The sequence below is a fragment of the Astyanax mexicanus genome, chromosome 4 (assembly GCF_023375975.1).
Source record: "Astyanax mexicanus isolate ESR-SI-001 chromosome 4, AstMex3_surface, whole genome shotgun sequence".
NCBI lineage: Eukaryota > Metazoa > Chordata > Actinopteri > Characiformes > Acestrorhamphidae > Astyanax > Astyanax mexicanus.
The window spans coordinates 11,181,716-11,202,039 of NC_064411.1; the positions used below are offsets into that span (position 1 = coordinate 11,181,716).

At 39.3% G+C, this 20,324-nt stretch overlaps 2 protein-coding genes across 18 annotated transcripts in view; one reads left to right on the forward strand and one right to left on the reverse strand.

The window, feature by feature from the left end:
* The window catches only part of LOC111197417 (NACHT, LRR and PYD domains-containing protein 12-like), a 396,972-nt gene that overhangs the window by 345,399 nt on the left and 31,249 nt on the right, over window positions 1-20,324 (reverse strand). The window contains exons 9-11 of one of the 7 annotated variants that reach the window (XM_049476978.1): window positions 16,427-16,600; window positions 14,741-14,787; window positions 1,369-1,505 (exon numbers count right to left, since the gene is read on the reverse strand). The exons of 4 other annotated variants lie outside the window; for them this stretch is intronic. In XM_049476978.1, the coding sequence (XP_049332935.1) occupies window positions 1,369-1,505; window positions 14,741-14,787; window positions 16,427-16,600 (358 nt within the window). The remainder of the gene's footprint in view (window positions 1-1,368; window positions 1,506-14,740; window positions 14,788-16,426; window positions 16,601-20,324) is intronic. 2 more of the 7 variants (XM_049476980.1, XM_049476979.1) reach the window with 2 other exon arrangements.
* Window positions 1-20,324, forward strand: part of LOC125801101 (NACHT, LRR and PYD domains-containing protein 12-like) — a 431,224-nt gene that overhangs the window by 75,494 nt on the left and 335,406 nt on the right. The window lies entirely within an intron of this gene.

Consider the following 20,324-nt stretch of genomic DNA (forward strand, 5'->3'; position numbering starts at 1 on the left):
TCGGCAAGTAGGCCTATAAACATTTTTTGTTGTTGTTGTTTGCTTTTTAAACCCCGTTAATTGACCCTTACTTTAATTTATATTTTTTTGCTGTCGTGTGGCAAATTGTTTTTATACTTTCAGGCAGGCATATTTTATTTAAAATATTTGACATTTTGCACAGTGCCTGTCTAACGAAGTTAGCCAACACGTTTCCCAACTGAGAATTATTTTAAAGCTATTAGGTTGCTAAGTGAGAGATGAGAGAACGCACATTTTGTTGTTTTAAAAGCCGTTTTATTCCTGTTTTATGTGCGATATGCGCACTGCACTGACGGTGACTTTTTTTTGTAAATGTTCTCTTCGGTTTCAGTAAATAAATAAATAAAAGCTAAATAAAGCCAACCTACCATGTTTATTCATTGATCTGAGTGTTTTAGGTTTTTCCTTTGAAGTGGAAAAAAGTCCAGAAGAGAACGGGGATCCCGTTTACGGTGCTCTAGGAAAAAAAAATGATTTTACTATTAGTTGACTAAATGGAAATCCTTAGTTGAATACACCTCTACTAATTACTATGGAAAGGTCAGTGCCGTTGTTAGAGAACCAATTGTGACATTAATTCCAGTAGATACTTTTTTCAGATCTAAATTTCATTTAGCAAAACACACAAAAAATCATCAGACTCCTCTTCACCTTTCTTCATTTATTTAGCTTTATTAATATGAACCTATTTTACAATAAAATAAAACAATAATTAACAATAATAACAGTAGTGAATAAAGATAACAGTAATTAAAGAAAAGGTTCTGGAAAAAAATTACAAAATCAATAAAATAAAATATAAATAAAATATTTACATACTTATATTTATACACACATTCTCCCTCCCACACAGACACACACGCACACACACACAGTGATACACATACACACATCGAATCTCTGTTACACACAGGGTTAATCTATCTTACACAGACGCACTGAGGAACCAGAACCATAAACCCTAAAACCTGCATAGAGGGGCTGAGTGAAGGTGGTGTAGAATGTGTGTAAGTGTCTGAGAGTGTGTGAGGGTGAGTGTGTGAGTGAGACTCTGTAGAAGGACAGAGTGCCGGAGGGACAGTCCACATACACTCCAACTCTCCTACAGCCGGAGGGAGGAGTGGAGAGAGCAGTTCTGTTATTATTGTGAAGAACAGAGTAACTGTTATCAGAGCAGAACAGACTCCAGGAGTTTATATTCCGTCCAAACAGACAGTCTGATCCGTCTCCTTTCCTGCTGATGGTTTTATAACTCAGAGCTACTTCAGCTTCTCCTCCTCCTCCGCTCCACTCAGCCTCCCAGTAACAGCGTCCAGTAACACCAGTAACTCTCTCTCTACTCAGAACCTGCGACCACCCATCAAATCTCTCTGGATGATCAGGATACGACTGCAGCTCCTCTCTAAACTCCACCCTCCTGTTCTCCTCACTCAGAGAGAGACGATGCTGCGCTGTGTTCAGATCCAGAGTGAAATCACAGAACCCTGAACACAACAACACACACAGAGTGTATTTAGTGTGTGTAGTGATATATTTAGTGTGTGTGTAGTGTTATATTTAGTGTGTGTGTGTAGTGGTATATGTAGTGTGTGTAGTGGTATATGTAGTGTGTGTGTGTTATATTTAGTGCGTGTGTGTAGTGTTATATTTAGTGTGTGTGTGTAGTGTTATATTTAGAGTGTGTGTTATATTTAGTGTGTGTAGTGATATATTTAGTGTGTGTAGTGTTATACTTAGTGTGTGTGTAGTGATATATTTAGTGCGTGTGCAGTGATATATTTAGTGTGTGTGTGTAGTGGTATATGTAGTGTGTGTGTGTGTGTTATATTTAGTGTGTGTGTAGTGTTATATTTAGTGTTATATTTAGTGTGTAGTGTTATATTTAGTGTGTGTAGTGTTATATTTAGTGTGTAGTGTTATATTTAGAGTGTGTATTGATATACACTGCTCAAAAAAATAAAGGGAACACTCAAATAACACATCCTAGATCTGAATGAATGAAATATTCTCATTGAATACTTTGTTCTGTACAAAGTTGAATGTGCTGACAACAAAATCACACAAAAATCATCAATGGAAATAAAATTTATTAACCAATGGAGGCCTGGATTTGGAGCCACACACAAAATTAAAGTGAAAAAACACACTACAGGCTGATCCAACTTTAATGTAATGTCCTTAAAACAAGTCAAAACGAGGCTCAGTATTGTGTGTGGCCTCCACGTGCCTGTATGACCTCCTTACAACGCCTGGGCATGCTCCTGATGAGGTGGCGGATGGTCTCCTGAGGGATCTCCTCCCAGACCTGGACTAAAGCATTCACCAACTCCTGGACAGTCTGTGGTGCAACGTGACGTTGGTGGATGGAGCGAGACATGATGTCCCAGATGTGCTCAATCGGATTCAGGTCTGGGGAACGGGCGGGCCAGTCCATAGCTTCAATGCCTTCATCTTGCAGGAACTGCTGACACACTCCAGCCACATGAGGTCTAGCATTGTCCTGCATTAGGAGGAACCCAGGGCCAACCGCACCAGCATATGGTCTCACAAGGGGTCTGAGGATCTCATCTCGGTACCTAATGGCAGTCAGGCTACCTCTGGTGAGCACATGGAGGGCTGTGCGGCCCTCCAAAGAAATGCCACCCCACACCATTACTGACCCACTGCCAAACCGGTCATTTTAAAGGATGTTGCAGGCAGCAGACCGCTCTCCACGGCGTCTCCAGACTCTGTCACGTCTGTCATGTGCTCAGTGTGAACCTGCTTTCATCTGTGAAGGGCACAAGGCGCCAGTGGCGAATTTGCCAATCCTGGTGTTCTCTGGCAAATGCCAAGCATCCTGCACGGTGTTGGGCTGTGAGCACAACCCCCATCTGTGGACGTCGGGCCCTCATACCATCCTCATGGAGTCGGTTTCTAACCGTTTGTGCAGACACATGCACATTTGTGGCCTGCTGGAGGTCATTTTGCAGGGCTCTGGCAGTGCTCCTCCTGTTCCTTCTTGCACAAAGGCGGAAGTAGCGGTCCTGCTGCTCGGTTGTTGCCCTCCTACGGCCTCCTCCACGTCTCCTGGTGTACTGGCCTGTCTCCTGGTAGCGCCTCCAGCCTCTAGACACTACGCTGACAGACACAGCAAACCTTCTTGCCACAGCTCGCATTGATGTGCCATCCTGGATGAGCTGCACTACCTGAGCCACTTGTGTGGGTTGTAGAGTCCGTCTCATGCTACCACGAGTGTGAAAGAACCACCAACATTCAAAACTGACCAAAACATCAGCCAGACAGCATAGGTTCTGAGACGTGGTCTGTGGTCCCCACCTGCAGAACCACTCCTTTATTGAGTGTGTCTTGCTAATTGCCAATAATTTCCGCCTGTTGTCTATTCCATTTGCACAACAGCAGGTGAAATTGATTGTCAATCAGTGTTGCTTCCTAAGTGGACAGTTTAATTTCACAGAAGTTTGATTTACTTGGAGTTATATTGTGTTATTTGAGTGTTCCCTTTATTTTTTTGAGCAGTGTATTTAGTGTGTGTAGTGTTATATTCAGTGTGTGTGTAGTGGTATATGTAGTGTCTGTGTTGTTATATTTAGTGTTATATTTAGTATGTGTAGTGATATATTTAGTGTGTGTTGTTATATTTAGTGTATGTAGTGATATATTTAGTGTGTAGTGTTATATTTCGTGTGTGTAGTGTTACATTTAGTGTGTGTAGTGTTATATTTAATGTGTGTAGTGATATATTTAGTGTTATATTTAGTGTGTAGTGTTGTTATATTTAGTGTGTAGTGTTATATTTAGTGTGTGTAGTGTTATATTTAGTGATATATTTAGTGTGTATTAGGGATGCGACGGTTCTCTGTATTTTATCGGTCTGTTTGGTTTGATACACCCGGATGGACGGTGGTATTTGGGTGCGCACTAACAGAGTGAACAAACGCTCTCCCGCTGTACATGCCCCGCCCATGGCCAGGGGGAGGGGCTGCTGAGCGCGTGCTGGGGGACTGCGCCGTCACACTGTGAAGATTCACCAGCAGCTCATATAAGAGAAGAGTAATGTTATTTTATTCTCTATTCTCTTTATTGTTTATGTAAAAACTGGGTTTACAACACTGAATATTAATCAAGCAATTAACCATTATTTACACTGGAGGGGGATCCTCATTTACAATGCTGCTGAGCATTTACAGTTTAAAACAGATAAAATATATATTAAAAAAAAAATAGAAATAAAAAATAACATTTACTCTACACAAATAAAATATATACGTAAAAAAGGAAAAATAGGACATTTTAAAAAGATCATAAAAAAGACACATAAAAAGTAAAGAATTTATATCTTATGAAGAAAAAATAATAGTAGTGACAATAAAATAAAATGATAAAAATAATAAGAAATTGTAAAATTAATATTCAACTAAGAACATGGAAATCATGGGGAGTGTATATATATATATACATAAAATATATGATGTAGTTATTTATATAAACTATTTTGATAAATAAAATAATAAAAATAAATAAGTAATATAAAGTATAAACCCATAAAAAACTAATTGAAAACAACCACAGGCTTTCTGAATAAAAAGCCTGATAGTAATAAAAGTTTCAGTTTCAGTTAGTTTCAGTTTCAAAACATGGAAATAGCTCACCAAAACCTCAAGCTATTATTTATATTTGACAATATTTAATTAACGTTTCCGCACTCATCTTATTTTAGTTAACTGAACTGAGTTTTATATTATTTGTAGCGTCGCTCTGAATTGAGCTTCGAAAGAGAGAGAAAGAAAGAAAGAAAGAAAGAGAGAGAGGGGAGAAGTGCATTTTGCCTGATGTCTCTCTTGGTTATATGACAGTGGTGTTTTTATATTGAGTTTTATATCATGGTTTTGCATTTTAAACTACACTTGATCCGTCGTTATTCATAAAAACAATTTTTCTTTAAGAAAACAGAGGTAATCCCGCACCGTGCGCTGCCAAACTTCGCTACGTGTGCCTGCAGCTTTTTAGAGCGCTGGACGAGATTTTGTTTAATGAATTAATATACTTTATATTTTAATAAATCTGCCCTGGTGATAAGAAACGAACGCTAACATATAGCTTTATATTTCTGTGTATTTCAAATGTTTGTGAAATAAAATAAATTCCTGTTCAGTCAAAGTGCTTTCCTCTTTTAATTTTTTGTTTCTAAAACTCCAGCATTTGAGTGAGAATAAGCATCTGTTAAAATTCTCAAACAGCAGAATGCCTATAACCATTGGCGTAGGAACCGGGGGGGATGGGTGGGACATGTCCCACCCAATATTAGAAACAGGTGGATTTGTCCCCCCAAAAATGATAGCTTAACTTTGGAATTACCTTGATTGGGAGTCAAGATTAAAGAAAAAAAACTATCTACGTAATGTTCAACTTGCCCTGTACCTGATCAGCTAATCACTGTTTCATTTTCAAACTGTTTATTAATGTAGGATTGCGGTTAGCTAGAAGCTGGATGTAGAGGATAGACAGAATTTAGTACAACACTGGGTAATGTTGGTAGTTTAAAGCAGTTTCTTAACCCTGATCATCACTGCCCTAAAACTGTGTTTTCCATCAGATCCAACTGATCAGCTACTTTAAGAGCTGAGGCGGAACTACATGTCCACAAAGGTTTCCTGGTGGGACCTGTTATATGCACGGACAGGTAGCAGAATGGGCATTTTCATGTCTTTTCCTAAGTTAAATTTAAGTGTTTAAGGGTGTGTTCACATGGTAAGGGACACTGTAAAGGAAGCCATACCCCTCCCTGAGTTATTTATGCAGCCAATGAGGTTTGTGTTACTCTTTTTTGTATTATTGGTTTAAGAAAGATTAATGAGTGTATTGGTGCTACTGTTTCTAGTATCTGCTAAAATACATAAATTAAACTTAATATGCAATTTCATGCTGTTCATGGTAGTTTATATGCAAAGTTGTAATTTTGTTTATCTTATTGTTGTATCATTTTTTGTATTACAGTTTTCACGTTTAGGAATAAACCCCTAATCAGTGTATTAAGAACAGTTGTGCTGTCGTCATTATATCAAAGGGACGCATAGTGAAACTCAACTGCTCAAGAAGGTGGCACCAGAGAGTAGTGGTCTACAGTTGAGAAACAAGATATTAGAGTGAAGTAGTGTGGGCAGATGCGTATATGCTGCAGAGTCGTACGGACATGAATCTACAAGCAAGTAACAAAGAGGAGCTACAGCCTTCTGCAGACATGTATTTACCTGTGACTGAGGGTGAATGTGATTGTGACTTCGTTGCTCTGCAAGAGCCACAAAGAGACCAAAGAGTCCGTAAGCTGACGGAGAAGGGTCAAGAACTGCACGATGAGCAAGTAAGAAAACATACACGTCAGTTCAGTGTGTGCTATACGAAGTGGAAGGAGATCATAAAGAATGCCAACCAAATTCTATGTGGACATTGCTCAACCGACCTTCTGAATGAGCATGTCACTAAAGTGAATGATGCTTTAAGGAACCTAAATGCTGTTTATGAAGAGTTGAGACGCATCAGCGTTCCTGACCATGACATGCGTCGTAGAGTGGATACCTGTGAAACCGTGACACAGAGGATTGTTAAGCAGGCAATGGATATTCTAGACAAAACCAATGGCCAAGGGGATGAAGAAAAGGGTCGTGAAGAGACAAAGTCAAGCAAGACAAGTTCCAGCTCTCGTAGCACTAGCACTTAGCCCTCCACTCACTCCCGTTTAACTTCTGCCAGCAGAAAGAGTGCAGCTGCCGAAGTTGCTGCCAATGAAGCCACCCTACAAGTACTGCTAGAGCAAGAACTTCATATTGAGGAACTGCAGAGGTTGGAAGCTGAAGCTGCTCAGCTAAAGGCTAAACAGGAGGCTGAAAATGCAGAGAGACAAAGAGTATTACAATCCAAGCGCAGAGAACTGGAACGTCTGGACACAATTAAGAAACTAAAGGCTGCAAAGGCACGTCAGCAAGTATATGAACAGAGCGAATGCTCACAACGAACATCTAGATACAGTCAATGCTCAGATGATGAAATAAATGAGCTGCTCCATCAACCTGTTCCTGTGAATGTTAAAGAGCAAGTCAAGCAGGAAACAAGACCACAGCAGCACCATTCTCCATCACAAGTTGTAACACATCCAGCTGAAGATAATACAGCAGCTCTTATCAGAGCACTCACTGAATCCATCAGTGCCAGTCGCATGCCTGTACCCGAACCTACCATGTTCACCAGTGACCCACTCAGATTCAATGACTGGAAGGTTTCTTTTCAGACCCTCATTGACAGGAAGAGCATACCAGCTGAAGAAAAGATATATTATTTACGTAGGTATGTGGGTGGATCCGCAAAAAAGGCCATAGAGAGCTACTTTTTACTAGGCACTGAGTCCGCCTACCTTGCAGCATGGTGCATCCTAGAGGAGCGATATGGCAGTCCGTTCCTCATTGCCAAAGCCTTCAGAGATAAGATTGATGCATGGCCCAAGATAAGTGCAAAGGGCAGTCAAGAACTTCAAGACTTCGTAGACTTCCTTCGCAGCTGTGAGTCCGCAATGCCTCAAATCCGAGGTCTTGAAGTGCTTAATGACTGTAATGAGAACCAAAAAATACTTGCTAAACTTCCAGATTGGTTGACATCAAGATGGAATAGGAAGGTCATGGAAGTGGAGGAAGAAAGTCAGAGGTTCCCAAGTTTTAGCCAGTTTGTCAAGTTCCTCACACATGAAGCCAAAATTGCCTGCAATCCAATTACTTCTCTTCATGCACTGAAGTCAAGCCAAGGAGAATGGAGCAAGGTTTTAAAGAACAGAAGTCCTGGAGCAAAGGCCTTAGTAACAGGCTCAGAGGAGAAAGCCAGCTTCACAAGCTGTTTCTTCTGTGAGAGGGTAGGACACAGTCTGCCTGAGTGTCGTAAGTTTGTAAAGAAGACAATTACAGAACGAGTCAAGTTCGTTCAAGAAAAGAGTTTGTGTTTCGGCTGTCTGAAGTTGGGCCATCGCTCCAAGGACTGTAGACACAGGAGTATCTGCAATGCATGTGAGAAAAGACATCCAACTTGCCTCCATGATAATCGCACAAAGGAAGAAAGAATGCAGGCAAGGACTGATATAAGTAAGGACCATGACAAGTTCAAAGAAGAGAATTCAGTTCAACCACAAGGTCTAGCACCAAGCAAATCACGTGAAGCAACATCTCATAGAGTCACCCAGAATGGCAGAGATACACACACATCCAAAATAATTCCAGTGTGGGTCTCCACCACCACTGAGCCAAATTGTGAAGTTCTTGTGTATGCACTCCTCGATACTCAGTGACACATCTTTTATCCTTGAAGAGACGGCAAGGGCACTCAACACAAAGAGTGAACCAGTACAGCTAAGGCTGTCCACACTGGCTTCAAGAAACACTGTTGTGTCCTGCCAGAAACTGACTGGTTTACAAGTTAGAGGGTTTTACTCAGATAAGACAATTCCACTTCCAGTGACCTACTCAAGAGAATTTATACCTGCAAACAGAAACCAAATCTTGAACACATTGCAGATGAGAGAGCTCCTCAGCAAAGCTGTGATGTTGGCCTGCTAATTGGCTATAATTGTCCTCAAGCCCTAATACCAAGACAAGTGGTGCCTGGTGAAGAAAATCAACCCTTCGCACAGAGGACAGACTTGGGATGGAGTGTTGTTGGCTATGGTAATCCATGCCTCAACTATGGAGATGCAATTGGAATAAGCCATCAAGTCATAGTGAAGCAGGTGATGCCAAGTGTGCAGTCCTCTTCAGACCTTACAAGTGAAGTGCATTATGTCTGTAGAACACAGATCAAAGAAGTCATCTTACCTGTAGATGTCATCAAGGTGTTGGAATCTGACTTTGCTGAAAGAGCTTCTGAAGTTAGCTACATCTCTCAAGAACATCGCAGATTCTTATCAACATTGAAAGAGGGTATCAAACTTAAGCGTGATGGTCATTATGAAATGCCACTGCCATTCAAGAAGGATAGACCCAACTTACCTGATAACAAGGTGTGTGCCTTCCACCGTCTCAAGTGCCTGGAAAGAATGCTGAGAAGAGATTAACAATACAATAAGGACTACAAGAGCTTCATGGATGAGACTATAACCCGTGGTGATGCGGAAAGAGTCCCAAAGGAAGACATGCATAAAACTCCAGCATGGTACATCCCTCATCATGGGGTTTATCATCCACGTAAGCCTGGGAGAATTCGTGTCGTCTTTGATTGCTCCGCCAAGTTCCAAGGGACGTCTTTGAATGACCATCTTCTGACCGGTCCAGAGCTGACAAACACCTTGGTGGGAGTTCTACTTCACACATGAGGCCAGGTCGCAATCATGTGTGATATAGAGCGCATGTTCCACCAGTTCCACGTGAAGACAGAAGACCAAGATTACCTTCGATTACTTTGGTGGGAGAACGGAAAATTTGAAGAACAACCTTCCACATATCGAATGAAGGTCCATCTTTTCGATGCAGCTTCATCACCTGGCTGTGCCAACTATGGACTTAAGCACATTGCAGCTGAAGGTCAAGGATGTTTCAGTGAAGACACCATCAAGTTCATACAGCGGAACTTCTATGTTGATGACGGCTTGTCAAGTGTATCATCCACAGGTCAAGCAATCCAGCTAGTAAAAGAAGCAAGAGAGCTTTGCAGTACAGGCAAACTTCGATTGCACAAGTTCATCTCTAACAGTAAAGAAGTCCTTGCCACCATTCCTAAAGAAGAATGTGCTGAAGCTGCTACAGAAAGGGACATGGCACTGGGTGAACTGCAGATGGAAAGAGCCCTCGGTGTGCAGTGGTGCGTGGTTTTTGATGAGTTCCAGTTCAGAGTAGTCATCAAGGAGAGTCCATTTACCCGAAGAGGAGTCATGTCCACAGTTGCTTCAATATATGATCCTCTTGGATTCGTGGCACCCTTCATCCTAGTTGGAAAGCAGATCTTACAGCAGATGTGTCGGGACAAGCTCAGCTGGGATGATGCTTTACCCGATGACCTGCAACCTCAGTGGGAACGATGGCTCCAAGATCTACAACATCTGGTTAATGTTAAGATCCCAAGATGCTACGTTCCATCAAGCTTCAAGGCACAGCACTATGAGCTTCACCATTTCTCTGATGCCAGTGTGTCAGGCTACGGTGCGTGCTCATACCTCAGAGTAGTCAATGAATCAGGTGAGGTTCACTGCTACTTGGTTATGGGTAAGGCAAGAGTTGCCCCTACCAAAGTCACAACCATACCAAGGCTTGAGCTGTCAGCAGCAGTAGTAGCCGTCCGCATCAGTGACATGCTCAAGAAAGAGCTGGACATAGAGTGTCAACAAGAATTCTTCTGGACTGATTCTATGGTTGTCCTTGGATACATCAATAATGAAGCCAGTAGATTTCACGTGTTTGTAGCAAATCGTGTGGAACGTATCAGGCAAAGCACAAAATTCTCTCAATGGAGGTTTGTGGCTTCTGAAGAAAATCCAGCAGACCACGCCTCAAGAGGTCTTGCAGTGGAGCAGCTTGTATCCTCTGACTGGTTCACTGGCCCAAGGTTTCTGTGGCAGAAGGAACTACCAAGTAAAGTAAAAATGGAAGAAATCTCAAGTGGTGATCCTGAACTCAAGAAGGTCCAGGTCCACAATGTTCAGGCAAATGAAACAAGATCATTGTTAGAACACCTGCACAAGTTCTCCGACTGGTCCAGAATGGTAAAAGCTATCGCCAGACTCAAGCGCCATATAAAAGAAGTCAAGGGTCTCCAGGCAAGGTCCTGTAAAGCCACCAGTCTTGAAGAAAGGAGAGAAGCAGAGCTGTTCATAATTAAGATGGTTCAAGAAGCAACCTTTTCAAAGGAGATACAGTATCTCCTGAGACATAAAGAGACACAAGTCAAAGGCAACAGGCTATTCAGGTTGAGTCCGTTTATTGATGAACAAGGTATTTTTAGAGTGGGAGGCCGTTTAACCCATGCCGCTTTACATCCACATATTAAACATCCAGCACTCCTTCCAAAGGACAGTTATGTATCAGCATTGCTAGTCAAGCATTATCATGAGAAAGTGCTCCATCAGGGACGAGGAATGACCTTGAATGCACTCCGATCCAGTGGCATATGGATGCTTGGCTGCAGCAAGGCAGTATCATCACATGTCTACAACTGCACAACATGCAGGAAGTTCCGAAGAAGCCCAGAACAGCAAAGGATGGCAGACCTCCCAGAGGATAGGATGCAAACCACCCCTCCATTCACCTATTCTGGGATGGATTGATTTGGACCATTCTATATTAAGGAAGGAAGAAAGGAGCTAAAGCGTTATGGGCTGTTACTTACCTGTATGTGTTCCAGAGCAGTGCACATCGAGATGCTAGACAATCTGACCACAGATGCATTCATCAACGCTCTGCGTTCATTCATCGCTATTCGTGGAATGGTACACCAGATAAGATGTGATCAAGGCACAAACTTCATCGGCGCTAGACGAGAGCTTGCTGAAGCACTGAAAGAAATGGATCAGGAAGAGCTCAAGGAAATTGGATGTGTGTTCATTATGAATACCCCAGCCTCAAGTCATATGGGTGGAGTCTGGGAAAGACAAATTCGCACCATCAGGAGCGTCTTAACATCAATCATGGAACAGTCAGCCAGACAACTTGACTGCTCGTCTTTACGAACATTCCTGTATGTAGTCATGGCAGTTGTCAATAGCAGACCTTTGACTACTGATTGCCTTAATGATGCATCCAGCCCAGAGCCCCTTACCCCAAACCACATCTTGACAATGAAGTCAACGACTCTCGCTCCACCTCCTGGAAGGTTTGTTAAGGAAGATCTCTACCTCCGCAAGAGATGGCATCGTGTTCAGTTCTTGGCCAACCTCTTCTGGAGGTTGATGGAAGAAGGAGTACCTTCTGAATCTCCAATACAGACAGAAGCAGAAGTGGACAAAAGACCGCAGAGATGCAAGGGTCAATGATGTTGTTCTGTTGCAGGATGATAACACAGCACGTAACCAGTGGAAGATGGCAAAGGTCATCGAAGTATACCCTGGAAAGGATGGAAGAGTGAGAAGATTGAAGTTGCTTATTAGTGACTCCAGCCTTGATGAGAAGGGAAAGCGTATCTCCAAACCTGTCCACCTAGAGAGGCCCATCCATAAAACAGTGACACTTCTGGAAGCAAACTGAAGAATCTAGTCTTCCCACCTTCTCCTATCTTTTCTTTCTCTTTCTTCACACTCTATCTCTATCTAGATGCAACCTTGTGACCATTATTGGAGAAGTCAAAACTGAAGCTATAATTTATTTATTTTATTGTTATTTTTCTTCATCCTGAGTAATCTAGAGTTAGAAATCATAAATTTGGTGGGAGTGTAACTGCATACCTGGGCAGTGTATTTTATTTCTACTTTAAGAGCTGAGGCGGAACTACATGTCCACAAAGGTTTCCTGGTGGGACCTGTTATATGCACGGACAGGTAGCAGAATGGGCATTTTCATGTCTTTTCCTAAGTTAAATTTAAGTGTTTAAAGGTGTGTTCACATGGTAAGGGACACTGTAAAGGAAGCCATACCCCTCCCTGAGTTATTTATGCAGCCAATGAGGTTTGTTTTACTCTTTTTTGTATTATTGGTTTAAGAAAGATTAATGAGTGTATTGGTGCTACTGTTTCTAGTATCTGCTAAAACACATAAATGAAACTTAATATGCAATTTCATGCTGTTCATGGTAGTTTATATGCAAAGTTGTAATTTTGTTTATCTTATTGTTGTATAATTTTTTGTATTACAGTTTTCACGTTTAGGAATAAACCCCTAATCAGTGTATTAAGAACAGTTGTGCTGTCGTCATTATATCAAAGGGAGGCATAAACAGGGTTAAGAAACACTGATCTAACCTGACTTCTGTTCATATGTAGTTCACAGTAAGACCACATGTCCTGACGTTTATATTAACTTCTGCCAAAAATCTCTAGGAAACGTAGTTACATTCTCTCAGTAGAAAGAAGTGTTCTCAGTAAAAAAAAATTAAAGCGCAGGAACCAAAGAAAATGTAAATATACAACAGAATTGACATACAATACATAATAATAATAACCAATACTGTTATATTATTTTAAATATTAGGTGATAACTGATCAGTTTTTGTACTATGTATATAATTCAGACATTGGATGCATAATTTTTTACACACAGACCCCCCCCCCCCAATATCAAGCCCGCTCCTACGCCCTTGCCTATAACTGCTATATTAAGCTACAGTTATTAAGTCTGTGTACTGAACAGAAATTTAAATCCTTATAAATGTCAGATATAAATATAACTAATAATAACTTATAGTTACTGTGCAGATTTTAAGTATATTATATTTTATAGTTGATAGTTTTTTATATATTACTTCTATCGGAGCAAATCAGCTCTGAAGGCAAACGCTGATGATTTGAGGACTAATTAAACAAAACTTTCTCAGCTGCGTGATCAGGGCCAGTGAACGCTAAACGGAGAAAAGGATATTTGAAGAGGCGTCGTCATCTTATAAATCCGCTGTTCGGGACATTTTGGCTTCAGCGTTGAGTTTGATAATCAAGGTAAAAGACAGTCAGCAGGTAAAGCACAGTGTGATTCAGTTACCTGTTTTTGACTAATGGTAAGAATAAGTGCTCCTTTTTTATAATAGATATTGTGATTTGAATTAATCTGGCCCAACAACCGCGATACGAACCGAACCGTGGCCACACTGTACTGTTGCATCCCTAGTGTGTAGTGTTATATTTAGTGTGTGTAGTGTTATATTTAGTGTGTGTGTAGTGTTATATTTAGTGTGTGTGTGTGTGTAGCGTTATATTTAGTGTCTGTGAGCAGTGTTATATTTAGTGTGTGTGTAGTGTTATATTTATAGTGTGTAGTGTTATATTTAGAGTGTGTGTGTAGAGTTATATTTAGTGTTTGTGTGTGGTGTTATATGTAGTGTGTGTAGTGTTATATTTAGTGTGTGTATAGTGTTATATTTAGTGTTTGTGTGCAGTGTTAATTTAGTGTGTGTGTAGTGTTTTATTTTTTGTGTGTGTAGTGTTATAATTAATGTGTATGTAGTGAATGTGTGTGTATGTAGTGTGTTTGTGTGCTTGTATTGTGTGTATGTGTGTGCTTGTATTGTGTGTATTGTGTGTAGTGTATCTGTAGTGGTATATTTAGTGTCTGTGTGTAGTGGTATGTTTAGTGTTTGTGTGTATTGTGTGTATGTAGTGTACGTGTGTGTAGTGTTTGTATATAGTGTATGTATGTGTATGTAGTTTATGTGTATTTGGGTGTGTATGTAGTGTGTTTGTATTGGGTGTATATAGTGTGTGTGTATTTGGGTGTGTATGTAGTGTGTGTAGTGTTTGTGTGTATTGTTTCTATGTAGTGTTTGTGTGTAGTGTGTTTGTGTGTTTGTTTGTATGTAGAGTGTATGTGTCTGTATGTGAGTGTTCGTGTTTGTACTTTGTGTGCGTGTAGTGTTATATTTAGTGTGTGTATTGTTTGTATGTTGTGTGTGTGTGTGTGTGTGTGTAGTGTGTGTGTGTGTAGTGTGTGTGTGTCTGTGTAGTGTGTGTGTGTGTGTGTGTGTCTGTGTAGTGTGTGTGTGTGTGTAGTGTTTGTATGTAGTGTGTGTGTGTGTGTGTGTGTAGTGTGTGTATGCGAGTGTGTGTGTAACTTACATTTTTTTAATCCAGGTTTGATTCTGATCTTCCCTCCATGTTCCACTCTAAACGCACACACACACACACACACACAGATCAGCACAGTGTGAGATTTTTAGAAACTGATTTACAAAGAAATACTTTGCGTGAAAACGAGCGAACATTTGAGAGAGCGGAAATTAGTGACCTCATGTGGTAAAGTACGGAACTGCAATACACACTGCATAAAATCAGTTTAAAAACGGAAGATTAAGGAAGATTAACTCTTACTTCTCTAAATATATTTTTGACTGCATGTATAAAGTTTTAATACTTACCGTATCTTATTCTGCTTTATATGCACAATATGTAGTATTATTTTTATTAGAGCTTTTATTCAGAAATGGAGAAAACATGGCACAGTAGTTAAAGTTCCCAGGAGTGACTGACCTACAGAAATTACTCCAAAAGAGCATGAACAACTCATCCAGGAAGAACCCAGAACAACATTTAAAGAACTGCAGGATCTCACTCGCCTCAGTTAAGATCAGTGTTAATGATTCAATAATAAGATAGAAACTGGGTGAAAATGGTCTCCTAGATAAGATAAAATGGTTTCTTGTGGGCTTGCAGAAAAGGGTTAAACTTTACTAAAGTATGTTTTTTGCATTCATATCCATACCCGAGTGTACTCCCGTCACAAAAACTGTTTTTATTGGACCATACATTTTTCATGGAATTATTGTGCAAAAAGTTTTCAAAATAATTTTATACCACTGGTCATTAGAAAACTTCAAAAATTTAAAATGTAACAACGGCAACATTTTAAAATAAAGCCAACAAACCAACTCAATCACATTAATCGGATCTCTTTAGAAATTAAGGGCTCTATTTTAGTGATCCGTAGGTGAGCTGTCAGCCGGGCATCATGCAACTTGATTTAGGGTGTGTCACTGTGTCTTTACGATAGGAAAAGTTGCTCAAAAGAGGCTCAAAATGTACAAAAAGCATGTATCATGAAATAAACCAATCACCATGTCATTTGCCATTCCCTTTAAGAGCCAGGTGCGGTCTGACTTTGGCGTATTGCTATTTAAATGGCACAGCTACCTGGAATTGACCAATGTTTTTCATCGGCGTAGATATATTCAAAATCAACATTGCTGTTTAAACAAGACAGGTGAAGAGCATGAAAATACACTGTTGGTGGGAGTAAGATAGCAATAAGCATCAAGACCACCTTGCACAGGGTGTAGGTTAGTGTTCAGAAAGGATTCTGGTTTTGCAGTCACTGATTATTTTTACCATAAAGACATGGGCTGGTTGCTGGGGTGCTTGACTCTCAGTGTGTATAAAGTTAGTAGAGATCAGTTTTTATTATGTAACTTTTATCCTGAATCGATGCTCAGGGCAGCTCTCCATCACTGAAGTTTTCCACCTGTTCTGGAGTGAAAACTAAACCTTGGTTCTTTTTACCAACAGAAAGATGAGCCAAAACAGAATTACAGCAAAGTACTTGGCATTCAGTGCAGATAGCTTGAGCATAACAAATTAACAGTGGCTGTGTAAACAAAAATAAGACAGAATGACAGAATGAAGGTTACATGCTGCTCCACCATGTTTACCTGGTGACTACAACTAGATTTACAATGTTAAAATGTACAACATGTACAACAATATTTATCTTAGAATAAGTTGATAATATAATTATTAGTTCAGACCTACCCGAGTTTCTCCAGTTTGCAGTGTGGATCCTCCAGTCTGTCAGAAAGCAGCTTCACTCCTGACTCTCCTGGGTGGTTGTAGGTCAGATCCAGCTCTTTCAGGTGGGTGGGGTTTAAAATTAGAGCTGAAGCCAGAGAACAACAGCCTTTATCTGTGATCATACAACCAGATAATCTGCAGACAGAGCAAGAGAATGTGTGAGTGAGTGACAGAAAACAAGAAAGAAAGAAAGAAAGACAACATAGCAGACTGATGAAGATAATGCACTTTGATATTAGTCTCTTTTTTTTAAATAACACTACAAAATCTGAAATAAATATCTATAGAAAACTAAAGTTTCTTAACACAGTTGACACAGATTAACATGAAACCCAAACCTCAACAGTAAGCATCTCTGTGAATACTGCATTAGTATTGATGTGGACCAAAGAATTGAGTTCATATTAACTTTTTCTAAAATTGTTTTTGCTTGTGCATCACAATTTTGTAAATCAATGTGTGATGTATCTCAAATGTTCATTCAAGTTGGACATTCTTAAGACGACTGCAGAAGACTCGTATTTGTTTGTTTGGTATACTCTGACTTTCGTTAAACACTTTTTCTTGTTTGATTTGTTATCATCGTAAACACCTGAATATTTACACATTTATACATGTAGAATTTCTAGTGGTGTCAATCAATTAAAAAATGCAATCCAATTAAACCTACCAAAATTCTGTGATTAATTGCACTTGTTTTTCGTAAGACTGAAATTTTTATAGTGGATATTTTATGGAGTGAATTTTGTGCCAAAAGTTTATGTTGTGCAACAAACTTTATGTTGATGGACAGCTATATTGTGACAAAAACATAACTCCCTGGCTGTTCTAAATTTCTTTAACTGTAACTAAATAGTGCTCTCTCTCTCTCTCTCTCTCTCTCTCTCTCTCCCCCCTGAGCGCTTTCATTTGTGCACTCTCTCTCTCTCTCATGCGCGTTGCGCTCTCGTTGCACGATCTCTAACATATAGGTCAATACTCAAATAACCTCATAAAATTGATCCATAATGTATATTGTGGCGTGAGGAGGCGGGGGAACCGGGGGTCCGTCCCACGCAGGAACGCTCAGCCCTGTCTGTCCCAGCTGGTCTGCATCAGGACTGATTAAACAGCCAGCTGGGACTGGCATATAAACTGAGCCTCAGCCCTCACTCAGAGTATTTTCACTGGAGAGCTGAGGGCTGAGGCTGCACGGACTTATATTTAAAATTTAAAAGAAACTACTGAACTCTAAAACCCCACTGGGCTGAGTTATGTTGTTTTGAGTTTATTCTGGGTGTGGTGGAGGACCTTTAAACCAATAAAAGGTATGATCTCTCTGTGCTTCCTCCTTCCGGGTCACAGTGATCACGCCCCTAACCCCAGGGGCGAATCACAATATATATATTTCCCCTAAACTTTCCTTTCTCTCTCGTTCTTTCTCTTTCTTCCACTCCCACTTACTCGGGTCATTCTCACAAAATCCAGATTCAGAGGACATCCAATATGAAAATTTGCAAAATGCATTTAACAACAAATTTCCTTTTGAGGATTTAAGATTAAGGTCTAAACTTACTATGAATATTATTTTTAGAACATTTGTTCCATTTTATTGCATATTTTATTAGCATTTTATAGATGAAGTCCACAAAAATGTATCATTACCGCAATGTGATATGACATCTAATATATGATAAAAATGCAATTTTTTTATCAAAGTTAAGCAGTTCAGTTCATTTACAGTTAAGCAAGGGTTTAAGACTTATTAGCTTACACTCACACACAATGCTACATTATGAAAAGAATGTTTATTTTCAAGAACATTTCATATTATTTAAGACAATTTACAATGCAAACATTTGTATATCAAAATAATCTTTCATGTAGACTATAGCACCTTCATTAATAAAACAGCTCATTTAACTATTGGAAACCATTCAACAAATGTCAAAGAAAGACCTCTCAGAAACTCTGAAATCTTGTCTATCTTTATGCACCATCCAGCATTGTATGCCTACTAAGACCAAACTTTTATTTTTAGTCATTTACGTAGTTTTTTTGTGTTTTGCCCATATGTCAGGCATATGTCAGTTCTGTAATATCTGGCTGATCTTTTTTCCTCCATTGCTTTTTCTTTTCGTCATGGTACTTTTTGGTCAGATCACGTGTTGTCTTTATTTTTCCATTGGAAATGGCAAATATAAAATTATGATATCCATTTCAGGTTTTGCTCAATTCCATAGAATGGACTGTACACAAATAATATCATGTGAAAGTAACTCCAACTGGAACAACTGTCTGTGTCGTTGAGTATGTGTGTTTGTTTTTCTAAATGTTGTAATTCTTGCTGTAAATGTTCTACCTAAACTTTGACAGCCTTGCTTTTGCTGCTGCCTTTCTTTTCTCAATAGCTACCTGCCTGTAAACAAATACACATCGCATATTACAAAAAATATATATCAAAGATGGAAAAAAAGCTCTGTAGTTATGTGGTCTAACATCTAATTCTGTGTACGAAATTAGATTTAGTGTCAGGCCAGATAAGACTAAACATTAGTGACCTCTACTGGTGGTTTGCAATAGCTAAGTTAGAATGGTCTACTGGAGAAAATGTTCAGGGTAACGCTCATTTTATGACAATCAGGAAGTAAAAAGGCATCTGTATTATGCTTCCTAATCAAATTCTCATTACCGAAATAGTGCATCTCATCACTGCAACAGGTATTGAAATGTAGCAGTAAGTGAGAATTCAGTTGCGGAGGATGAGTGACTTTAAACTTTTATGCTAACTGTAAAGGCACCATGAGGGCTAGATAAATTTTCACATACAGTGTCCATTTAGACCTTAATATACTATATTATAATCAAAAATACAGACTGTAACTTCAAACTGTAGGCTCAAAACTTATATCGATATATCGGTAATGACAATGAAAAAGTCGTGCAGACAAGTTGATGAGCAATCTTTTAACTTTTATCCAGAAACATATGAGAAGAACTGCTTACATGGTAGCCATCTTGAGTGTCATGGCCAATGTCTTCCCTAATGTTGAAAATGCCTTGAAAATTTAAGTTATTTGTGGATTTAAACAATGATTGAAAATTGTTGCGGAGGATGAGAAAATTAGTGTTGGACACATTCCTTTTCTTTATTAATTTTATTGTTTTTACTTTTCAATGTAAAATCGTTTATGTTTATTTACTCAAAGTCTTTATAGTATGAAATGCATTTAAGTATTTTTTTAAATGTTTAAATATTAAAATTTCCAAACAATGTACTGAAATTCTGATATGGACATGTTGCGGAAATGAGAATTTTACTCTAAAATGTAAAAAAATAACAAATATTATATTTATAATGTTCATTTTTAAACATGTGCAAGATAGACCAAAGGACGTTGTTTATGATTCTATATTTATCATTTTGTTAATATTTACTTGTTTATTAAAATTCCTAATGCCACCTCATCCATCCATCCAAATACACACGCACATGCAAATATACTAATGCACGCACATTAATCCGTTCACAAAATCCCATAAAAATCACAAGGAACCACTTAGCAATAACTTAATGCATGCAACGTCTCAATGTCATAACTTGTATGTCACACCAAATCCAACACTTTTTATCTTATGTTATGTCTCTTCTACTTTGTTTGCATTTAATCACTCCTTTCTGTATCTCTTTGCACCAACCTCTATTTTATTACTACTATATATCCCAGATCCGAAAAATGCATTTTTGTTTAAACTCCATCCCCCAAACACCAGAAAATATCCTCAAACATCTGCACACTCATATCATATCATTGATAAACATTATTAATCCATACATCACAACATGTCTTCACTTAAATTTATGACCCAGAACGTTCGT